We start from the raw sequence: 20,727 nt of genomic DNA, 5'->3' as shown, positions 1-20,727 counted from the left end.
AAGTGACAAAGCCGCTCTAGAGTACCAATCCACTCATTCCATAGTTGGAGCCAAGCTGTCCGCTACGTACCGACATTCGAAGCTCCGCGTTTCGGGGAGACACCAGATGAGGGGCGCGGGCACCACCCAGGTGGCTCAGCGGGGCCTGTAGGGGCGGGAGGCAGAGGTAACAGACGCAGCCATCTTGCAATCAAGAGCCGAAGTGGGGTAGCCTAGCCAATCAGCGTGCGGGTAGCTCTCTACAGTCAAAGGCGGGACAATGTTGGATGCTGATTTGGCAAAACGAGACTCTCTAAGCCTATCAAAGAGCACCATGTGGGCGGGACTCCAGAAGCCGGTCCGACTTGGAACCCTGGTTATGTGTCCCGGAGGCAGGCGCAGCTCTGCTGCCGCCGCTTGGGGGCGGGGGAGGCGGAGCTCTGTGCTGCAACATGCAATCCCGGCCGCCTGCATTCCGGGCCGGGTGGGGGCCGGGGGCCGGGCGCCGGGCTGAGGTCTGCCGGAGCCGGCGGGCTGCCTTCGAGTCAAGTCAGCGTCACCGTCGAACCTAAGTGAGGGGGCACGGGGAAGGGCCCAGGAGGGCTTGGGGGCGCTGGAGGGGGCTTCGCGGACGCGAGCTGGGGCCCCGCTCGCCATGGGGGAGGTGGAGATCTCGGCCCGGGCCTACGTGAAGATGTGCCTGCACGCCGCCCGTTACCCGCACGCCGCTGTCAACGGGCTATTGCTGGCGCCAGCGCCGCGGTCGAGAGAATGCCTGTGCCTCACCGACTGTGTGCCCCTGTTCCACAGCCACCTGGCCCTGTCTGTCATGCTGGAGGTCGCCCTCAACCAGGTGCCGCCGCTGGACGCCCACCGACCACCGCGAAACCCCCCAACACCCCTAGCCCAAGGCCAACCCTGGCCTCTTGGCAGTAGTGCGCACCCATAGGGCGGGCGGCACGATTTAGTTACTGATGGCGCTTTCCCATGGCAGGTGGATGTGTGGGGCGCGCAGGCCGGGCTGGTAGTGGCAGGGTACTACCATGCCAATGCAGCTTTGGACGACCAGAGGTGAGTGGGGAAGCCAGAGGCAGAGGGCTAAGGATTATGGGGTGGGGGATGTCAAGAGAGCCCCTCTTGGTCATTCCTTCCATCTTTCCTTCATCCAAGGCTTAGCCACTGTAGAGCTAAGGTACTAGTAGGCTGGGTAGGCGGTGAGAAAATATAAAGAAATGTTATTTTCCTGGAGGAGCTGCGGTGGGGTGGGAAGGACAATAACAGGCTGACACCTGCTGTAACTGAGATGCCCCCCAAGTGCTGAAAACACAAAGGAAGCCCAACCAGCAGCTTCTAAAAAAAGGAAGTTTCTTTTTATATATACAGTTCACCGTTTAACAACACCGGTTTCAACTACCTGGGGCCACAAATAGGCGAACTTTTTTCACTGAATAGGTACTCCGGTACTACAGAATCCGAGGTTGGTTGAATCCCGATGCAGAATCCAGAATAGGGAGGGCGCACTGTGAAGTTACCTGCAGATTTTCAACTGCGGGAGGCTCTGTGGCCCCTAGACCCCTCATTGTTCAAGGGTCAACTGTATACAGAAAAAGTTATCTACTTATACAGTAGTCACGTATTTGGAGCAAATTATACTGTCTTGTAATTTGCTTTTCTCTCCTTAATAAATATCTGACATCTTTCCATCCCTACACTAATATCTACCTTACCCTATCAGCTATACAGTATGAACATGGATGTACCATACTTTATTTAGTGCCTTACATTAAACATTGAGGTTTCCAATTTTTTTTTTATTACAGACACTGTCCTATTATTACAGTAAATTCTTCGTTGGTGGGGTTTCTGGGTTAACATACAATATAAATCTGGACGGTTATGCCAAAGTACTCTCCAAAAAGACCATCTTAGATTTCCACTCTCACCAGCAGTGTCTGAGCACCTGTTTCCCACAGCGCTCAAGCATAAGTCTTGCACGAAGCAGTCAGGCAGGCCTGATGCCCCCAGGCCAACTACAGGGAAAGGCCGTCACTGCCTCCACCACGTCTATGGGCCCTGGGAGGCCCAGCTCAGATGGACGGGGTCTGCCCACAGGAGGCTCTTCACAACTCTGATCTTCCTTCCACACAGCCCTGGGCCCTTGGCCTTGAAAATCGCTGGGCAGATTGCAGAATTCTTCCCTGATGCAGTACTTATTATGGTGAGGCTTGGGTTTCAGAGTGGGGAGTTGCAAAGAAAGTAGGAAGGGGGAATCCTCGAAACCCTCACCTGCCCTTCCTTGTCCACACAGTTGGATAATCAGAAATTGGTGCCACAGCCTCACGTGCCCCCCGTTATTGTCCTGGAGAGCCGTGGTGTCTCCTGGGTCCCCAAGGACAAGAACTTGTGAGTGCCCCACTCCCTCCACCTCTTCTTGGAAGCCCACAGCTCCTGAGCCTCCTCTGTTTTTGGTTCTGCCCTAAGCGTCCTTCTCTAGAAACTAACTTCTGCCAAGTGTCTGGCCCCTCTGCCTGCTGAGTTTGACCTCCATGGGGGTTGTTATTTCAGAGTGATGTGGAGGGACTGGGAACAGTCACGGCAGATGGTGGGAGCACTACTAGCAGGCCGGGCCCACCAGCACCTTGTGGACTTTGACTGCCACCTTGACGACATCCGGGAGGATTGGACCAACCAGCAGCTCAACGCCCAAATCACCCAGTGGGTTGGTCCCACAAATGGAAATACCTGAGCCAGGGCCAGAGGGGAGGCTCAGGATCCAATAAAGAGACTTGGGCTGTTGGGCGATGGTATGACTAGATTTATTGTGCCTGGGAGGCAAGGTGAGGGAGAAACCTCAACAGACAGAAGGTGGGGAAAGTCTGGAGTCTCCTGTGAAAGTCAGGAAGGTCTCTGCTGGACCAGTCACAGAATGAGAGGAGGCTCTCAATAGATCATTCCCTTTGTTTCTCCCCTGGGCTTCTTGAGCTTCTCGAAGTTCTTCAGGATGATGTCATATAACACAGCCTATGGGGCCAGGGAAGGGCGGGGGTCAGCCGCAGGTCCCCAGTGGCTCTGTGCCCCATTTCTTGCCTTGTGGAGAGGTTGAGCTTTGATACCCTTCACCCCCAGCCCGCAGGGTCAGGGAGTGGGTGGCCTGGGAAAGCTGCCTCTGCCCACCCCTGCCCTCGCCCCCTCACATAAGCGTTGCGGATCTCCATGACCATCAGCCGGATATCCCAGTACTCTGCCTCATCCAGTTCGTGCACCAGCTGCCGATAATCACCCTGTGGGAGACTCGGGTCAGGCCTGACTTCAAAGGTGTCCCTCCTCCCGTGCACCCTGACCTGGGCCTCACCTACCACGTGGGGCTGCTTAGCCGCTTTGGTCACAGCATCACCTCGCTCAGAGAAATACCTGTGGGAAGTAGAAGGGTGTGGAGTAGGGGGAGGAGGGAGCACAAGCCTCAGTCCCAGCCAAAGGCAGAGCAGTGGGCAATCACTCACTTGGAGATTTGAGTGTGGAAGCCTTCCAGCTTGGTGTGAAGGGTGGTCATCAGCTCAAACACCTTCTCCTGGGGAAAGAAAGCGAGGAGGAAAGTGTAAAAGGAGCATGGACGGGAGAAATAAGGAGGGCAGAGGAGTGGGGCAGTGTCCTCACCTGGACAGCCACTCCAAAATTGTTCCCATCCTCAATCCGAGGTATCTGCAGTTGCAACCAGGTGGTGACCTGGGAGGAGGGAACAGCATTGAAACCCCATCAGCCCCCAACCCAATTCCCAGGTTCCTGTCCTCCTTTGTTTCCCTGTTCACGGTGGGTGGAAGTATGCCACGTCTGTCCTGAACCCCAAAGCCTGGAATTCTGGCTTCACTTGCCGTGCCCTCTCCTGCTAAGACCTGGCAGGTGCCATGCCCAACTGGCAGGGATGAAGGAGGACAAAGGGTGGGGGTGGAAGTGGGAGGGCTCACCAGGTTGAGCTTCTCAATGACATCCTTGATCTCAGGCTTCAGGCGCTGCAGGAGGACCACGATCTTCTCATTGCAGTTCACTGGGCCACAAGGAGGACCTAGGAGGTGGGCACTGGGTCAGTCACAGGACTGGGACTGTGCCGGGCAAGGAAGAGGCATCCTTAGGGAGTAGCTCCTGGGAGGTGAGACACAAGTCCATTTCACCATAGTGATACCTTTGTCTTCATCTTCCCCTTTCTTCTTTTCATCCTTGTCTTCCTTCTGTAGGAAGAAGGGGTCTCTTAGGCAGGCCTAAGGCTGATTTTCCCCGTATTGGGTCCCTCCTCCCAGCTCCTGCCAACTTGCCTCCTGTTGTTTCTTCCGCTCCTCCTTCTCTTTCTCCTTGACTGGATCAGGCACTGGGATGTCCAGCGGGGCCTTCAAATTGCTCAGGTTGGCTTCATTGAGAGCTGGCTCCTGGTGCAGGGGGGTAGAAGGGCTGGAGGCAGGGGCGGGCTCTCACCTCCTCACTCTCATGGCCCAGCAGGCTCTCCCTTTGGCCCCTACTCTCTACTCCCTGCCCAGCCCCAGTACCTTTAAAAATGCATCCAACTCAGAAATCTTCTTGGGGAAATAGCTCCCGAGCAGGTTCTCTGTCTGTGTGTATGGTAAGGGTAGGGGAGGATGGCGGTCAGAATCAAATGCCCCTCCTAGGCAGTGAAGCAGGGCTGCCACTGCCCAGCAAGGAAGGGCTGAGCAGTGGGATTGGGTAGGGAGGGGTGGGGTGATGACGGGTCAGGTTTTACCTTAGTACATAGGTCTTCACGGAACACATCCACCTGTGGGACACAGGCAGCCCTTCAGACAACTGGCTTTATGGCCAGTCTATTCAAGGACTCAAGGACCCTTAGGGTTGTGTAGGGTCTGACTTGGGGAAGGGTGGAGTGGACCCAGGTGGGGCGGGATTTGGGAAATGAGAACATTCCTGGAGCTGAAGGGCGAAGGGTTCAAGCGGAAACGTCCCTAGTGTCTCCTGGGCTGTGGGAGGAGGGATGTAAGAGAGCCGCTGCGACTGGGGAAGGGACGGAGTGCCCTGTGGAGTGGGCTCCGGGGCCTCCTGTGGTGGCAGGGCAGGGTCCGCTCCCAGTCTGTGTGTGGGCCTGGGCCCGGGGCCAGCGTACTTCCCCTCCACGCCAGCGCTCCGCTTCACCTCACCCCGCTGAACCTCGGCCGCCTCGCCTCTCTCTCTCCCGGCAGGCAGACCTGGCCGGGCTCCCCGGGCTCAGGTGCTCCGGGCACGGAGGCTCACGAGGGTTCGGATGACTGACCCCGACTCGAGTCGGGGGGCTGGGTGGGAGCGGGACACGGACGCCCTCAGCCTCTCGGGGCCACGCCTCCCTGATGGGCCCTTCCTCGAACCCGCAGCGCTCACCTTGGCTTGGGCTTCGGGCAGGACCCTGAGCGTGGCCATGGCCGGGGCGGCGGCCTAGGGCCGCACGCGGAGCGAGGAGTGGGCACGGGGAAGGGAAAGCGAAAGCAGCACTCGCTCCCCGCACTGCCCTCCTGGGTAGTGGAAGTGGAGGCACTGGAGGAGGCGGGGACAGACCAGAGAAAGGCTAGGAGCTGAGGGGCTCAGGGAGGCGGCCCAGCCGCGGCTCCCCCTAGAGCCCGAGAGGCGCGTTTCCAGCGCCCCGCCTCCCCGCTTCCCCGCCTCCCCACCGCTGCCAGTCTTTCGACTCCCCGCCTACCAACTCCGCCCACCCCACCTCCTCCCTCCCCGCCCTGCCTTCTACGTCCCCGCCTCCCCGGCCCCAAAGCCAGTGCCCACCTCTGAACTCCCCGCCTCCCCGCCTCCCCTCCTCCCCACCGCTGCCAGTCTTTCGGCTCCCCGCCTACCGACTCCGCCCAACCCACCTCCTCCCTCCCCGCCCTGCCTTCTACGCCCCCGCCTCCCCGGCCCCAAGGCCAGTGCCCACCTCTGAACTCCCCGCCTCCCATCTCCCTGCCTCCTGACAGCCCTCTGGCTCTCTTCTTTCCCTGCTCGTCCTGGGACAGTGATTAGCCTTATCTGGCTCTCTTCTTTCTTTTCTCGGTGCTGGAGCAAGACCTGGCCTCCCTTCCTTTGCCCTGCCAGCGTGGACCCCTGGCTCCGCGGGCATCATCTGGCTCAGTGACATTCAGACTCTGGCATCGCCCCATCACAGGGTCATAAGAGAGGGTCAGCTCTCTTATGACCCCTGTGGGCTCCATTCCTCTGTAACCCACTCTCCGCACAGCAGCAGGATTCCACCTTGCTCTTGCTTAAAACGTTCTCAGCTTCCTGTTGACCTTAGGATGAAATCCAAAGGACTTTCCTGGCCCAAAAGGCCTGTCTGGCACCTGTTCCCCTTCAACTTCACTTTCCACTGCTTTCTCCCTCTTTCATTTCAGTTATAAATACCTGGACTTTCCAGCTGTTTCTCAGACCTGTTTGCAACAAGTTCATTCCTGTCTCAGGGCCTTTGTCCTTGCTAATCCCTTTGCCTGACATTCCCCTTCCCCTGCCTCAGGATGTCATTCCATTCTCAGCTTAAGTGTCACTTCTTCAGAGAGAACTCTATCTTCCTTATAAAGGAACTCCCTCCAAGTCTATTAGAAAGCAGCCTGTTTTAGTACCTTCATAGCACTATCTTTCTGATATTAGCCAGTTTATTTTTGGGGGATAGTGTGGTTCAGACCAGGGGCTGGCAAACCTTTTCCATAAAAGGCCAGATAGTAAATATTTTAGACTTTGTAGTGCCAGTAGGAACTACTCAACTCTGCCATTGTAGCAGGTAAACAGTTAAATGGATTAGCGTGGCTAGTTCCCATAAAACTTTATTTATGGACACTGGCATTTGAATGTCATGTAATGTTCACCTGTCAAGAAATATTCTTATTTGATTTTTTTTCAACCATTAAAATTGTAAAACCATTTCTTAGCTCTCAGGCCATTCAAACACTGGCCACAGGAGGGCTGTTGTTTGCTGATCCCCGACTTAGAACACAGACAACAGACCCATAATGCCTGGGTTAATCATTCTGGCGCCGATATTTACTAGTTGTGAAAAAGTTACTTAAACTCTGTGCCTCCATTTTCACAAGTGTACAATTGGAACGCTACCAGCTCTAGCTCATAGTGTTGTGAGGGCTAAATACGCGCGAATTTATAGACACTTAGAATGGTGCCCGACACACAGTAAGCACAAGTGTTTGCTATTATTATTTATGAGTTTATCATCAGGGAGTAACCCATGGGCCCCCAAACAGCAGAAACCTTGTCTTTCTTATTCACATGGCAAGGAACTATGCTTGGCTTAATGAACATCTTTTAAGTAAATGAGCACGTATAGACCCCCTATAGGAAGACAGGGTAGGAAGCGACTGTGAGTAGGGTGCCCAGATAGGCAGGCTCCTGAGGATGGCAGAGGGGGATTCAGTGCTGGAGGCAGGGAAAACAAATCAACCAGGCTGGAGATGGAGCATCTGCTCAGTGGGAATGCCACCCATACCTAAGGGCACAGCTACCCGACCTGGCAGTGCCAGTCCTTGACATCAGAGCCCCAAAGAGCTTGATGTCTGCAGGGACTAGGAGACTGAAAGAACAGGAGGGATAGCAATCAAGCACAGGGGCATTCAAGGTCAGCGACAGCAAGGTCTTGCTGAGGAAACCTGGCGACCATCACACTCTCTTCTTACCCTTCCCACCCTTTGCAGGTCCCGCCAGCCCAATGATGAGCGGAGCCAGAGCCAGGCCTAAAGTGCCTTTATTTCTTTCAGTTATGCTTGTGGCTGGAGTGGGGGTGAGGGAAGAGCCCATGGCCTGGGATCCCCGGAGACCAGGGCTGATGATACCAGCTGCCGTAGGTGAGGTACCAGGCAAAGGTCCCCACCGCGGCGCCCACGACCTTGTGAGTATATTGGTGGAAATAGATGACGGTGCAGAGCAGCAAGAAGTTCCAGAGGCCCAGCAGCAGCACGTTGAGCAGGAAGACAAGGCGCAGGGGTGCGCCGGCGGGCAGCCCGTGGGCCAGGTACTTGGCGAACACTGCTGCTTCCTCGGCCATGAGCAGGCAGCAGAAGGTGAGCAGGAAGGTGTGGGAGGAGACGGTGTAGCCCCGCCACTGGTGGCCGGCCGCCAGGCAGCTGCGGCGGTCCGGCAGCTCGCGGAGCAGCAGGCCCTGGGGCAGAGGCTCGAAGCAGGAGCCCGTCAGGTCCTCGATGAGCAGGAAGGCCCGGCCGGCACCCCGCCACACAGCTGCCCCAACCACCAAGCGGCTCAGGTGCCGGGCAGTCACTGCCACGCGCCGTGTAGCCAGGAACACCACCAGCAACACGAAGCCCCCCAGGAAGGTGCACGTCCAGCCCCATGCTGAATTCACAAACTTTCTGTGGCAGAGAAGAGGGAGGGCTGCTGAGACCCCCTCAGCCCCATCTCCCCACCCTGCTCTACGTTCCCATCACGGCCCTGCCTCCAGTCGCATCTGTCGTTCCCGGTTCTCTGTTTCCTGGGCCCTCTCCCCCTTCTCCCCCCATGCACTTGAACTTGGCCATCTCCTTAGCGGCCCATTCAGCCTTCTAGGGCCCATGTTTCCTCTTCGGCGCTGCTCCTGTACCCCCATGACTCTGTTCCCCTCCCCCTCTGACCTTCTCCTCAACCTCCTAGCCTATTTTTAGTGTCCTGGACTGGCAAGAGCACAGAAACCTGGAGGAGGGAGCTGGGATCCCAGAGCCCAGGGAGCCAGCACCCACGGCCTCGAGTGGACTCACATGTTGAAGAAGTTGCCGTGGCTGGCAAAGATGGTCCGAGGGTTGACATGGAACTGCAGAAGGGGCCCGAAGATGACCACTGCTGCCAACCAGGCATGGTAGAGGCGCCGTAAGCAGGGGCTGCCCAGGAGGCGGGCAGCCTGTTCGCTTCCAAAGTATAGCAAAGCAGAGGCCACCCAGAGCAGCACCCTGACCAAGCAGCCCAGCAGTGCCCAGATCTGGGCCCCGGCCCCCCGCCCTGCCCCCACCGCCGGCCCCCGCTCCATGTTCCCTCCCCTCCCCACTAACAGCTTGCTCTGCTGGGCAGCTGAGGAGGGGCTGATGGGGCTCCCCCTGGACAAGGACAGACAGTGACAGGTGTGGCAGACACAGGGCAGAGCCCTGTTGGCAGCTGGCAGGCGGGGGAGAGGGGCGGGGGGCAGTAAGGGGCTGGGGCGGAGGGCTGCCACGTCAGCAGTGTTCTCGCCTTGGGTGTGTGTCCTGACAGCAGCCTGTGTCCTTCCCTGTTAGTCCTGTGCCTCCTTGACCCTCTAGGCTGGAACCATGTCCTAGTTCGTGTTTCAGGGCCACGACCGAAACATGGGATGTTTTTGGCCACAGCCTGTTTGGGTCTGCCTGTCTCTGTTTGGTCAGCCAAAGTTTCACCCCCACCCTGCCCAGGTCGGACTCTCAGAGCCCCGAAGATCAGGTTCACTCCCAGGTGATAGTGGGTGGTGGAGACCCTAGAAGGAAGATCCCCAGCCTGGAGTCCATCAAATCCTAAGGTTGTGTCCCCCAACCAATTACTCTGGGACTTGGCCTCCCAGCCTTACCACTGAGGCTGGACCCATATGGCGGTCAGCAACCTACCCAAGGGAAGTCCCTGATATTCAGTAACTGTTTTGAGATCCCTTTTTGTCTTCCTTCCTCATTCCTCAAAACTGGTGGTGGGATCTCAGAGCACAGTGGAGGCCTGTGAAGTAGTGAAAGGAACGAGCAAGAAAGGGCACCTGGGTTCTGGCCCAACTCTGTGACTTTGAGAAAATCAACTAACCATCCTTGGTCCTCAGTGCCATCATCTGCAAACTGACCGAGATGGATTAACCAATCAGGATCCTTGCAGATCCTACAGCCCACACCTTGACATAGTCTGTGCTCAGGGATCCTATACCTGAAGACTTACAGAAGCACTCACACGTTTTTAAGTTGACACAAAATTTTACATTGTAATTTTAAATAGTTGCAAAGGACATAATTTCCAGTGTATCGTATATGTTGACATTTCAAAAATAAAGCTATCTTTATCACTCTTTTAAATATATCCAATGGAATCTAAACACTACAGTGATTATATACCTCATGGTTTTTCATTTAAAAACATGTGACAAGATCTTAAGAGTCAGAAATAACACTTCCATTCTTTCCCCACAGAAATTATCCTAATGTTTTTATGCCTGAAAGTCTTTCATTGATCACACTTCTCTGCCAAAAGGAGTAGATAATTTGAAACAATTTTTACACATTTCCTGTGATCACAAGGTTAAACTTTTTTTTCTGTATTGAATTTCCTATTTTTTACTAGTACAAATTTCAAAATTGTTAGTAGTACAAAATGTATTATTTGTACAACAAACATTCCACACAGTTTGATAATTAATAATAAACTAAAATTGTATTGGAAATGCATTTTTTTTCAAATGGAACTTATAAAGGTTTCTTTTTTTTAAATTTATTTATTTATTTTTGGCTGCATTGGGTCTTTGTTGCTGCACGCGGGCTCTTCTCTAGTAGTGGTGAGCGGGGGCTACTCTTCGTTGCGGTGCATGGGCTTCTCATTGCGGTGGCTTCTCTTGTTGCGAAGCATGGGCTCCAGGTGCACGGGCTTCAGTAGTTGTGGCATGCGGGCTCAGCAGTTGTGGCTCGCGGGCTCTAGAGCGCAGGCTCAGTACTTGCAGCACATGGGCTTAGTTGCTCCACGGCATGTGGGATCTTCCTGGACCAGGGCTCAAAGCCGTGTCCCCTGCGTTGGCAGGTGGATTCTTAACCACTGTGCCACCAGGGAAGCCCAGAAATGCATTTCTTAATGAGAAGAATAGATGGCCCTTGGGGCCTTGACTAAATGAGGCTTTGAGGACACTAATAATTTTAATTGGCCTCTACCTTTGGCATCCTGGAGGTAAAACAGTTCTGGGTGAGACAGGTTGGCATCTCTGGGTGAAGAGGCAGAGGGGCAACGAAAAGGGCTGGTGGGAAAGGAGATCTGCATGACAGTTTCATGCAAGCGGATCAATGGAGGAAAGAGAGCATGTGGAGGCCAAGCATCTGGACAATTTCTTTTATTTTAAAAAATTTATTTATTTATGTATTTATTTAGGCCACACCGCGAGGCATGTGGGATCTTAGTTCCCCTACCAGGGATCGAACCCGTGCCTCCTGCAGTGGAAGCTCAGAGTCCTAACCACTGGACCGCCAGGGAAGTCCCTTTATTCTTTTAAAACTACCTGCCTTGCTGCTGAATAGGTACATCTTTTAACCCCTTGCTGTGTCTTTAAGACCCCCTGGAGGTGTGCATCCAGGTTCCTTAGAGATAATGGGGAAGATCAATCAGAGCTGCTCCCCTACTGACCATACCATGGGTCTGCCCTGGGGCATGGTGCCTGACCTCTGCACACCTCCATTTCCTCACCTGTAAAAAAGGGTGGCTGTGAGGTGGATAAGGTTCTAAGTGTGAAGTGCCCAGATGGGACCTGGCACCAGTGCCCACCAGGTGCTCTCTGGCTCTGGGCTACTTCCTTCCATAGACTGGACCAGCTCCAGGGCAGAGCTGATGTGGGTGTTCCAGGTTCTCATCTAAAATGTGTTTATTTCCTGTTATCTCTATTTCTGCTTGCTGGGAAGTTTCTGAGGTTGGTGAGGGACTCCCTGTTGCAAAGCTCAGTTAACTAATGATTTTGGTATTTCCGTTCATCTTGGGGCATCAAAGCAGTGTTTTCTCCCACAGAGGAGCATATCTGAAGGCTCTGTTGAAACTGTTTTCTTGAAGTGAGAGGATAAAAGATCTCAGACAGGAAAAAGAGAGAGACAGACGGACACTAAGCTAGGTTCCCACAGAGAGTTTATTGAGGGAGCCAAAGCCAGTGAGAGGACGAAGGAGTCCTACTTCAACATCCCTCCTCGAAGCTGCTGGCCTCCTGCGCGAAGGAACACTTGGGGAGGGGAGGGCCCGCCCTGTGTGGGGTCACACGGAGCCTCTCACACCACAGCCTGCCTACCCCAAAGACCCAGACACGCGAGAGAGAAGACGTAATTCCCAGCCAGGGAGGGTGCTGAGGACACACCTTCCGCATTCCCCCCTCCCCTGAGGGGCTAGAGCTCTAGCCATTAGGACCTCTGGAAGAAAGGCAAGGACGCCTGGCCCCGATTGACCAGTTTAGTCCTCAACGCGCGAAGGCCTGGGCAATGGGCCTGGTTCAGTTCAGACCTGGCCCCAGGCATCTACTCTAGGAGCTAAGACTTAACATCCAAACAAGATTAAAAACACTCAGGACGTTACTCCTACTGACCAGATAATGGCAGTCCTGCCAGACCCTGACCAGAGACGGAGACCCAAGTTGATGGGTGTGAGCATGTGAGAAGACCACTCTGCCCCAAGGGGAGGATCTCCCTCCTGGGGCTTAGCTAGAGGGCCGAAGCCTGGGCTTCTGTTTCTCCCCACCCAATGCCACTGATTCCCCAAAGATCCCCCAGAAGGGAGAAAGGGAGGAGGCGGAGAGATGTCAAAAGGCTCACCCATGAATGGGGCTGGAAGTCAGATCTACTGGGGTGAGGAAAAGGCTGTAGAGGGGTGGGACATTGGGGCAGGGGTGCTCGGGTGTTCCTCAGACTCTGGCATGTCATCCTGGAAGTACTCAGCCTGGCGGTACTGCCACAGACGCAGGTTCCCGTCCCACTGCGGGGCAGAAGGTGGCAAGTAGTCAGGAGGCACTGCTCCCTCCTGGGCCCAAGTCCCAGACACACACTGGCCCCCCTAACCACAGCATCCTCACCGAACTGCTGACAATCTTCTCCTCGAAGGGGTGCCAGCTGACGTCACGCACACAGGCCTTGTGGTTGGTCAGCTTCTTCACGATGTGGCCGCTGAGGAGGTCGTACACTGTCCAGGAAAGGCCAGAGTGGAGAGGGGCCGCCAGAAGACCTTCGAGCCACCCCTCATCTATCTCTCTCTGAGCAGCACCACTTACCTGCCTCTCAGACAGCTTCCCACTTTCCCAGGGGAGCAAAGCCCATGCCCGAGGATGGTGTTAGTTTCTTTTCCCTACCTCAGGTTGAGGGTATGGTCTAGCAGAGCTTGGGTATCTCTGGCCCTTAGCTAAATGTCACAGGGTCTACAGTTAAGAAAATGAAATGTGGCTTTAAAGTAGCCATTTTCTTAAAAGCCCACAAGATATGGAAGACACCACAAAAGTGAGCAATGGGCTGTCTCCACAGACTTGTGAACGTGCTGTTCCTTTTCTGGACGTGGGTGCACCTTTCTCTCTCCCTGGATAGGCCTCCATGTCAGGGCCTCCCTAGGTTTGGCACTGTCTTAGGCACCTGTGACTGTGTATTTCTTTTCGTGCATTCCTCCTACTTCAGTGGCTGTACATCTTTTACTACTTGCTGCTGTCTTCTTGTGTCATTCTGTTTGTCTCTGTTCCCTCCTACCTTTCATCTGCAATCTCTTCCCTTGACTGGCTGAAAAACAGAACTCAGTATATTTTTGGCAATCTAGTATATTTACTGACTAGAATTCTGTGTTCCTTTTCTTAATTTAAAATGCTGATGAATAGAATGTTTTCTCTTTCTCCGTTTAAGCCTCCCTGCTCCAGGCTAAATGAAATTTCACTTGTAATTGTCACTGGGCTTCTTAAGGTAGTCACTGGTGGTTACAGGTAGAATGCCAGGGGAACACGGCTGCCCTTCCCGAGGCCCCCTGTTCAGACACAGTCCTTACCGACCACTTTGCCAGTGGAGCAGCCACTGTAGATGAATTGCTGGCCAGTGCTATGGGTGGGGGAGAATCGGCAGCGGATGAGGGTATGCAGCACCCCATGGCCCCGGTAGGTCATCAAGGAGCTGTCCCCTGGGAGCTTCAGCTTCCGCCAGGCTGGGGAGGGATGCAGGGTGAGCCCTGGGTTAGGGAGTCTGGATTCCCCTGTATCACTGGTCCTCAGCAAAGACTGATGCTCAAAGGCAATCGCCTTTGCAATTCCCAACTGGTGGCTCTTTCCCCATCTAACAGTCAGCTGATACACACCAATACGGCTCTGCTGATGGTCAAGACGCTGAAATACTTTTGCATTCGTAGGTTTGGAGGGATCCCCAGCCCCTACACTGAGAACCCCTGGCTCTCCCATGGTTCAGCAAACGAAGAGTTAATGCCTGGCAAGGGGGAGGGCTCCAGGCTTTGGCCCATCCACGGCGCCCATGCCAGGCCTTGCCAGGGGTTAAATGTTTTAACTATCACCCCCGACCCTTCACTCTCCAGATCTCGGGTTCTACATCCGCTCTCACCTTTTTTGGGCACCTGCTGCCAGCGGTAGTCCCAGTTTTGCTGTGTGGCAGCCTGGCGAGAGGCTTCCATGCCTTCCCGGCTAGAAAAGCGTCGGATATCCCAGAGCTTGATGGTCTGGTCTTTGGAGTTGGAGATGAGATACCGGGCATCTCCCTGTGAATCCCAAGATGGATAATGAAGCATCGGAGCTTGCAGATGTCAGTGTCTGTCAGTCCAGCTCCCCCTCCCCAGCTCAGGAGTATGAACCCTGGTCCTTCAACTTTGGTTGCCTCTTTCTTCATCCAGGTGGGCCTCACCATTGGTTTCCTACCACAGACCCCACACCCTGGCTAGGTTTCCCCTTCTTTGCCTAGGGCGCTGGCTGGGCTCCTGTTCTATACTGGGTCAGATCGTCTTCTACTCTTCTTGTACAGAAAGCCCTGCTCCTTGAGGAATGGTGGGTACCGATGGACCTCACGTCTCGTGGCTTAAGCCTCTTCCCTAAACTCCAGCTCTCGCAAACCTTGGCTAATGAGGAGCTTGGCGAGTTCCCACACCCGTCCACTCTGACACCCTCTTGGACAACCACAACCTCAGTCGCCTGGCTGTGCAGTCCTGACTCTACGCCCACCTTGCTGTCAATGAAGGTGATGCCATCTTGATGTCCAGCCAGCGCACCCACGGGCTTGGGGTCATCCTCCCGCATGGTGCGTCGATCCCACACTTTGCAGATGGCATCGTCACCCCCGGAGAACAGGATTTGGGAGCTGATGTCAGCAAAGGCCACCGCATTCACATCATCCTCATGGGACTCAATCTAGGGGAGAAGGGGGCCAGGTCTTTCTAGGTCTTCCAATCGGCCAAGGACCAGGAGGCAGAGGCTTCAAGTCTCGGGAGCAATACCTGAAGGGTACGTCGGTTCTGTTCTCGATCAAAGACGTACAGGCAGCCATCATTGGCCCTGAAAGGGAAGGGAAAAAGAGGGTTCTGGAGCCAGGACCGAGAGGACCCATGCTACGTGTGCTCTGGAGAGACTGTTGTCTCGAAGTCCTGCTGAGGGGAGAGCCCTTCTCTCTTCTTATACAGGAGGTGGGAGAAGAGTTAGCTGTGTTTGCAAGGAGGTTTGAGACCTCCCATCTCATGCTGCAGAAATGGTGAGTGAGAAGTGAAGCAACTCATAAACCTTGGCCCCGGAGAAGGCCTGGTTGTTCTCCACAGCTGCCTGGGTACAGGTGTCCAGTGCAGTCTCTGTAACGGCAGAGCTGGTCTCTGGGAGAACTCCTATCTCATTAAGTGACAGAGGCATCCCCACAAACACTCACCCTCCTAGCACTTCTCGCCCATCTGAGGAGACAGCGATGGAGAAGACAGCAAAGCGACGCTCATCTGGCCTGAAAAGAGCAAAAGAGGAGCTGCGTTAAGTGGACTTCCCTTTAGCCCTGGTTAATCTATACAGAATCTGATGAGGGCCGTGGGGCACACTGCTGAGAGAAAAAGAAGTCGTGCCAGCACGTGCCAGAACGTGGAGCACCTCAGTGAGAAGCCGGGAAGAATCCTGCAGCCATCTATTTTACTCTGGTCCTCTGGCTGACAGGCTGGGTGGTCCCCTCCCAGGAATCCACAAAGAGAAACTTGCAACCAGTGTACTTTTCCCTCTAAGCAGGAGTTCCAGTTCAAGAGGTTTGCTCCTGGAGAGCCTTCCTTGAGAAGTTTCTGATGAGTCTAACCAGGAAAGGAAGCCAGTACCTTAGATCCAGGGCAGTATGTGTGTCTCCCTCCCCGTAGATGTTGCAGATATGAACTAAGAGAAGCAAGAGAAACAAGAATCTTTCAGGGCTGAGGTCAGGAGGGTGGAAGTGAAGCTAGGGAGGAGATGGAACAAAAGGGAAGGATGTTGGACCCTGGGAGTGATCTGCCCAGGAGAAGGCGTGGAGTCATGGCATGGAGGAGATGGGCATTTGGAGACCTCAGGTCCCAGGCTGAAGAGATGATGGTGGTCTGGGGCACACTCACTGTAGTCAGACCAGCTGGAGTAAAGGAAATGGTTCCCGTCAGGGGTGAAGGCCACATCCAAGACGCTCCAGCCTACATCCCGGGCCTTGATGCTCTTGAATTTATGAAAGCGGCCATACCGGCAGTCATACAGTCGGATTGTCTGGTCTGTGTGAGTGGGGATCAGGCAGAATTAGGGAACACCCTCCTAGAATCCTCCCTAGATCAGACCTTTCTCACTCACCACTCATCTGTGGAATCTTCCCTTGATCATGGGATGTGTTCTAGCTAAGCATCCCTAAGCCAGGGTCTGAGCTCCCTGGGTCTGGGGCTTTCTAGCCTCAGTCAGGGAGAACGTCTGTTGTTCTAGGGCAGTTGGTAGGACTAGGGTCTGGTACCTTGGCAAGCAGACATGAAGATTTGACCATCTTTGCTGTAGATGCCACAGAAAGCCTTCTGAGAGTAGGTATCAGTGAAGCCCAGATCATTGGGCAAGAAGCTGGGAAGCAGAGGGAAAGTGAGGGTAAGGGGAGCTCAGGATGGGGAATGTCCCAGTTTGCAGAATCCTAACAGAGCTGGATGTGAGTACAAGGGCATTCTTCCCTTTGGCTTTGGGTATAAGCCCCTTTCTTTGAATCATTCTATCATCCTCTCAATTGCTATACTTTTCCACTTTGTTCACTCTCAAAGCCTCAACCCCACTTAACCTAAACTTAATATCCCTGAGGATCCTTTAACACTGATCCCTTCACAGTTTAGGAAATCAGACCTATCTGGCCCTTGGAACCTCTCCACCAAGCCCCATACTCACTGAGACATCATTCGAGACCGTTCTCCAAGGGAGAAGCTTCCCTGGTGGCAGAGGCCCCGTTCTCTCTAAAGGAAGGGATTGGGGAATATTGCTAGCAGAAACAGAGGGCCACTTCAGCCACACCAACCCCCGTCCTCCAAAAATATTGCTCTTGCTACAGAAACGAACCCCACACACAGTAGTATGTCCCACCAAACTCCAGCTCAGGCTGGCTAAGAGCTCTCCAGCTCCAGCACTTGAGGCATCCTTGGGAAGTTTGCTTCCCTCTTCTCTGGGATTGTAGCTTCTGGCTGCATTGATAGGCCTGCTGCCAGGCTGGCTGGAAGTAGAGAGGCCTACCTGGTGCAGCATTTGAGGAAAGCTGTGCTCCCGGGCTGCCCGCCTAAGCCCCAGCCGCCCTGTGGCCAATTCCACTTGTGTCTTGATCTCATTGCATTCCAGCTCCCGTGTGTCAGGGGTTGCATCCACTGTGAGTACCAAACAGAAGTTTCATCCTAGGTCTTTTCCAGCCTCAGAGGACAGTTAGCAGAGCTGTGCTCAGTCTACTCAATGTGACTGAATATACAGGGGCTGCAAAGACTCCCTCATTCCCTGAATTATCTCATCTTTTTCTTTCAATTTTTGCCGAAGTTAGTTTTTAAAAAAGGCTTTCTAATGGAAGTCCTCTGATATTATGTCTCAGTCTGCCTTTCGTCTTACCGGGTGGGTTGTATCGGTCTCCAAGACGACCATCCCAGGCACTGTCATGCTCTTCCTCCGAGTCCGAGAGGGCCTGGATGAGCTGTAAATTTGCTGCACCTCCTCCCTGCACCAACCTCACTTGGCCTCTGTGGAGAGACCCCCCCCATGATAAAGGGGAGGATCCCTTCCCCAAATCAACCAAATTCAGAGTCAATAGCTACGTAGTTCTTATGTAGTTCTTAGACCACCTTGTCCTCAAACCCTCATACTGTCCCCATTTTGAGGTTTGAGGCTGACTAGACCTTGGCTGTTATTTTGTCTCCTATAAGACACACTGGGAAACTAATTCTCACTCTTGCAGCAGGAGTAGAAAACCCCAACATTGCATGGATGTTGACAGATCTACTAAATTGACTTCTCAGAGAGCTAAAAATTCTGGGAGCATTTCCTTCTGAGCCTCTGCCCAAGAAGTCCAGCATAGAACGTGGTTTTCTGAAGGGATTCCCAAGCTCGTCTTCTCCCCAGGGAGCCATAGCTAAGAACCAAAGCCAGCTGCACCCCTTTCCAGTCAATTCCTGGTGGTCACTTCCCTCAAAGCATTCTTTCCTCAAGAACAGGATTAGAGTTAGGTTAATTTAAACTTGTTTTTCAAGTAAATCCACGTGGCCTCATATCATGTGTCAATAACTTCACTTAAGTTCAACACCCACTTCCCTAACTCTTTTCTTCACCCCTCACATCACTCCCTTCCCACCAGGGAACCCCCCACCCCCCCTTTTTTTTTACTTACTTGGAAAATAGGTTACATTTGTGTAGTCATAGGTAGAGAGACTACCTTGAACAGTCCCCTCAAACACAAGAGCCAGCCATCCTGTTGACCCTCCCTAGGCAAGAACCACTCTTACTGGGTATGAAGCTGAGTGCGGAGAGTGTCCAGCAGGGAAAGCTGTTCTGCTCAAACAGAACAGCTGTCCTGGGCTAATCTCATTCCCTATTCTCTGTAACTCCCCTGACTGGAGCTGGGATCAAGGGGCTGTGGTGGCACCTGGTGGGGAAACACCAGGGGGTAAGTTACCTGCGTAGGAGATAGGCCAGTACCTGGGCCAGATCCACATCTTCATCCTCCTCTTCCTCTTCCTCACTCCTACGCAGGCCAGTCCCTCTTCGGGGCAAGCCCTCGGAAGGGTCTCCGGACCCACTTCCTGCGCTGCTGCTGTTCCGTGATCCCATCTTCTGGTCACAGCATCCTTAAGTCCTGTCCAGGGACTCCTCCTGTCACCTCCTTGGATTTGGTGAAAGCAAAGCCTGCTCTAGAAACACCAGAGTCTCCTGAGATACGATAGTAGCTGTCTCTAGGAGGGCGACCCTACCTAGAGACTGAGATCCCTTCTCCTTAGCCTGTAACAACTCCCAAGGCTTCGGGAACACAAACCTTTCCCGATCCTGTGAAGCAAAAAAAGCAGAGTGAAGCCTAGGGCACGACCCTAGCTCACCAGTAAGAATCCTTTGAAGAGGAATTCCTCAGTTTCTACCTCAAACTCACCTATCAAAGTCCCTGGGGTGGGGGTGGATTCCCAGGTAACCTCTCTGGCCGGCGAATCAAAACCCCTCGCGGAAGAAAGCGTCTCATTAGCTTACCCCATCTAACCAATCAGAAGCCTTAGGAGTCAGAGCCCCCCCCCCCGACGCCCCCCTTATCGGCCAATCAGAGAACTCCCTTGCGAAAGCCGGCGGCAGCAACAACCAATGAGGTTAAAATTCGGCCTACACCCCCCCTCCTTCCTTGCCTCACGCCCACGTGGTGTACCGGGGGTGTGTACACTAAGCGGGGGTAGGCAGGGAAAAAGCCGAGAAGCACCTCCCACAAAGCCGGCGGTTACCGCCCCGCGCGAGACCACCCACCAGCTAGGAGCGGTCGTAGGGCCCGGAGCGGCGCGAGGCCTTGTTTACAACGACTGCCGCCGCGGAGTCGGCCAACCACTTCTCCGTCACGCGCCTCCTTCGACACTCATCTCCCGGCTCCGCGTCTGGCTGACTGCAGACGTCACGCGACGCTCCTGGTGGCCCCGCCCCCTTGGCCCGCTCACTGGACAGCTGAGCGCGGTGATTGACAGATGGGCGGGAGAAAGTGCTCAAGGGGTTTGAGGGGAGGAGAAAGCGCGCGACCCAGTAGGGGCAGTAGCTCCTTGTTGTGGGAGGAGTAAGTAGGGAATCGGCTGCTTCCTGAATCAGAGACAACGGAACTAGACTTAATGGACGAGGGGCGGGGCTTACAAAAGAAGTTGGTGTGCTTCCGAGAGGTGCCTTAGCAAGGGGTACAATTTGCTGTCGGCCCCTTAGGTTAATTGGGCTTCGCACTTTTCAGGCGATCTCTAAGGGCCTACTCTTTCCTCCCCTGGTCCCTGTCCGGCTGTAGCTTTTCTCTTTTCGCCGGCTGCAGCTACAGCCGTCCTTGCCCTAAGGGGTGCCCCGGGCTTTTGGGACGTGCTCAAGTCACAGGCCTTCGCACCCGCCCTTCCGGGCTTAGCTTCCGGAAGCCTTGTTCTTGTGGGGACCGCCCTTTCTAGACCGCCCGTTAGCCGTTTTGGCAGCTTTCTAGATGACCCCTGGCTTCCCTCCGCGCTCTTTGCAGACGCTCCCTTAGCACCCCCAAGTGTCTCCGCCCGCTTTTCGTCTGTTCCACTCAGACTCCTCCTGGGCCTTCAGGGATTTGCGAACTTTTCTTAGACCATCTGTCCTTGGGGTGCTTCTCCGCCGCGGGCCGCTTGTCCGGGATGTGCACGCGCGGCGCCTCCTACCCCCTCCTCCGGGTTTATGAGTCACCCGGCTGAGTCCAAGGCCAGGACTTGTGTACCTCGGGATCCTCGCCCGTGCTGGGTGGGTTGGCGGGGGTGGGTCGAGCGACCGTGCCGGGAGCATAGGCCCAGGGTCCAAGCTGCACCTCAGCGCCCCCAGCCCGCACTCTCTTAGAAGTGCTGGTTAGGAGAGCGGGGGCCCTTGGATTCCCTGGCATCTCCTTCTGG

The 20,727-nt window shown here is 54.5% G+C and overlaps 4 protein-coding genes across 12 annotated transcripts; 1 reads left to right on the top strand and 3 right to left on the bottom strand.

Annotated features, from left to right (window-relative positions):
* The first annotated feature begins 413 nt into the window (after positions 1 to 413).
* On the top strand, positions 414 to 2,779 carry EMC9 (ER membrane protein complex subunit 9). The gene is made up of 5 exons (XM_032624476.1): positions 414 to 832; positions 974 to 1,050; positions 2,128 to 2,197; positions 2,288 to 2,382; positions 2,545 to 2,779. The coding sequence occupies exons 1-5, from the start codon at positions 635 to 637 to the stop codon at positions 2,723 to 2,725; spliced, it is 621 nt and encodes a 206-aa protein (XP_032480367.1). The 5' UTR covers positions 414 to 634; the 3' UTR covers positions 2,726 to 2,779.
* PSME1 (proteasome activator subunit 1) lies at positions 2,780 to 5,559 on the bottom strand. The gene is made up of 11 exons (XM_032624475.1): positions 5,353 to 5,559; positions 4,727 to 4,759; positions 4,515 to 4,577; positions 4,287 to 4,397; positions 4,157 to 4,202; positions 3,942 to 4,039; positions 3,634 to 3,702; positions 3,480 to 3,547; positions 3,336 to 3,390; positions 3,174 to 3,260; positions 2,780 to 3,000 (listed from the first exon to the last, which is right to left on the bottom strand). The coding sequence occupies exons 1-11, from the start codon at positions 5,389 to 5,391 to the stop codon at positions 2,920 to 2,922; spliced, it is 750 nt and encodes a 249-aa protein (XP_032480366.1). The 5' UTR covers positions 5,392 to 5,559; the 3' UTR covers positions 2,780 to 2,919.
* A 2,128-nt stretch (positions 5,560 to 7,687) lies between these two features.
* On the bottom strand, positions 7,688 to 9,495 carry FITM1 (fat storage inducing transmembrane protein 1). Its single transcript, XM_032624473.1, has 2 exons — positions 8,709 to 9,495; positions 7,688 to 8,327 (listed from the first exon to the last, which is right to left on the bottom strand). The coding sequence occupies exons 1-2, from the start codon at positions 8,972 to 8,974 to the stop codon at positions 7,715 to 7,717; spliced, it is 879 nt and encodes a 292-aa protein (XP_032480364.1). The 5' UTR covers positions 8,975 to 9,495; the 3' UTR covers positions 7,688 to 7,714.
* A 2,289-nt stretch (positions 9,496 to 11,784) lies between these two features.
* Positions 11,785 to 19,922, bottom strand: DCAF11 (DDB1 and CUL4 associated factor 11). Of its 9 annotated transcripts, none has more exons than XM_032623789.1 (15): positions 19,607 to 19,688; positions 18,803 to 19,009; positions 17,723 to 17,850; positions 17,363 to 17,490; positions 17,024 to 17,088; positions 16,611 to 16,711; positions 16,234 to 16,380; positions 15,967 to 16,021; positions 15,543 to 15,611; positions 15,124 to 15,181; positions 14,852 to 15,037; positions 14,241 to 14,394; positions 13,681 to 13,833; positions 12,734 to 12,840; positions 11,787 to 12,636 (listed from the first exon to the last, which is right to left on the bottom strand). In XM_032623789.1, the coding sequence occupies exons 2-15, from the start codon at positions 18,823 to 18,825 to the stop codon at positions 12,502 to 12,504; spliced, it is 1,509 nt and encodes a 502-aa protein (XP_032479680.1). In that variant the 5' UTR covers positions 18,826 to 19,009; positions 19,607 to 19,688; the 3' UTR covers positions 11,787 to 12,501. The 9 variants fall into 9 exon arrangements, 8 of the variants coding, with proteins under 8 accessions (XP_032479683.1, XP_032479682.1, XP_032479680.1 ...); XM_032623786.1 differs by having other exon boundaries at positions 12,298 to 12,636; positions 18,780 to 19,014; positions 19,607 to 19,922; XM_032623787.1 differs by having other exon boundaries at positions 12,298 to 12,636; positions 18,780 to 18,986; positions 19,607 to 19,842.
* Positions 19,923 to 20,727: the final 805 nt, after the last annotated feature.

The sequence above is a fragment of the Phocoena sinus genome, chromosome 2, assembly GCF_008692025.1.
Source record: "Phocoena sinus isolate mPhoSin1 chromosome 2, mPhoSin1.pri, whole genome shotgun sequence".
Taxonomy (NCBI): domain Eukaryota; kingdom Metazoa; phylum Chordata; class Mammalia; order Artiodactyla; family Phocoenidae; genus Phocoena; species Phocoena sinus.
The sequence above is the reverse complement of the archived record's forward strand: the minus strand, read 5'-3'. Positions and strand labels throughout refer to the sequence as shown.

Coding starts and splice junctions, on each gene's coding strand:
- DCAF11 (XM_032623786.1), bottom strand. CDS start 18,934: ATGGGATCACGGAACAGCAGCAGCGCAGGAAGTGGGTCCGGAGACCCT. Junction 16,712..17,023: donor CGGTCTCGAATGATGTCTCA/GTGAGTATGGGG, acceptor TCTGCTTCCCAG/CTTCTTGCCCAATGATCTGG. Junction 15,182..15,542: donor GGGCGAGAAGTGCTAGGAGG/GTGAGTGTTTGT, acceptor CTTCCCTTTCAG/GGCCAATGATGGCTGCCTGT.
- EMC9 (XM_032624476.1), top strand. CDS start 635: ATGGGGGAGGTGGAGATCTCGGCCCGGGCCTACGTGAAGATGTGCCTG. Junction 2,198..2,287: donor CTGATGCAGTACTTATTATG/GTGAGGCTTGGG, acceptor TTGTCCACACAG/TTGGATAATCAGAAATTGGT. Junction 2,383..2,544: donor GTCCCCAAGGACAAGAACTT/GTGAGTGCCCCA, acceptor TTGTTATTTCAG/AGTGATGTGGAGGGACTGGG.
- FITM1 (XM_032624473.1), bottom strand. CDS start 8,974: ATGGAGCGGGGGCCGGCGGTGGGGGCAGGGCGGGGGGCCGGGGCCCAG. Junction 8,328..8,708: donor CACGGCAACTTCTTCAACAT/GTGAGTCCACTC, acceptor TCTCTGCCACAG/AAAGTTTGTGAATTCAGCAT.
- PSME1 (XM_032624475.1), bottom strand. CDS start 5,391: ATGGCCACGCTCAGGGTCCTGCCCGAAGCCCAAGCCAAG. Junction 4,398..4,514: donor AGTTGGATGCATTTTTAAAG/GTACTGGGGCTG, acceptor CCCCTGCACCAG/GAGCCAGCTCTCAATGAAGC. Junction 3,548..3,633: donor ATTTTGGAGTGGCTGTCCAG/GTGAGGACACTG, acceptor TTCTTTCCCCAG/GAGAAGGTGTTTGAGCTGAT.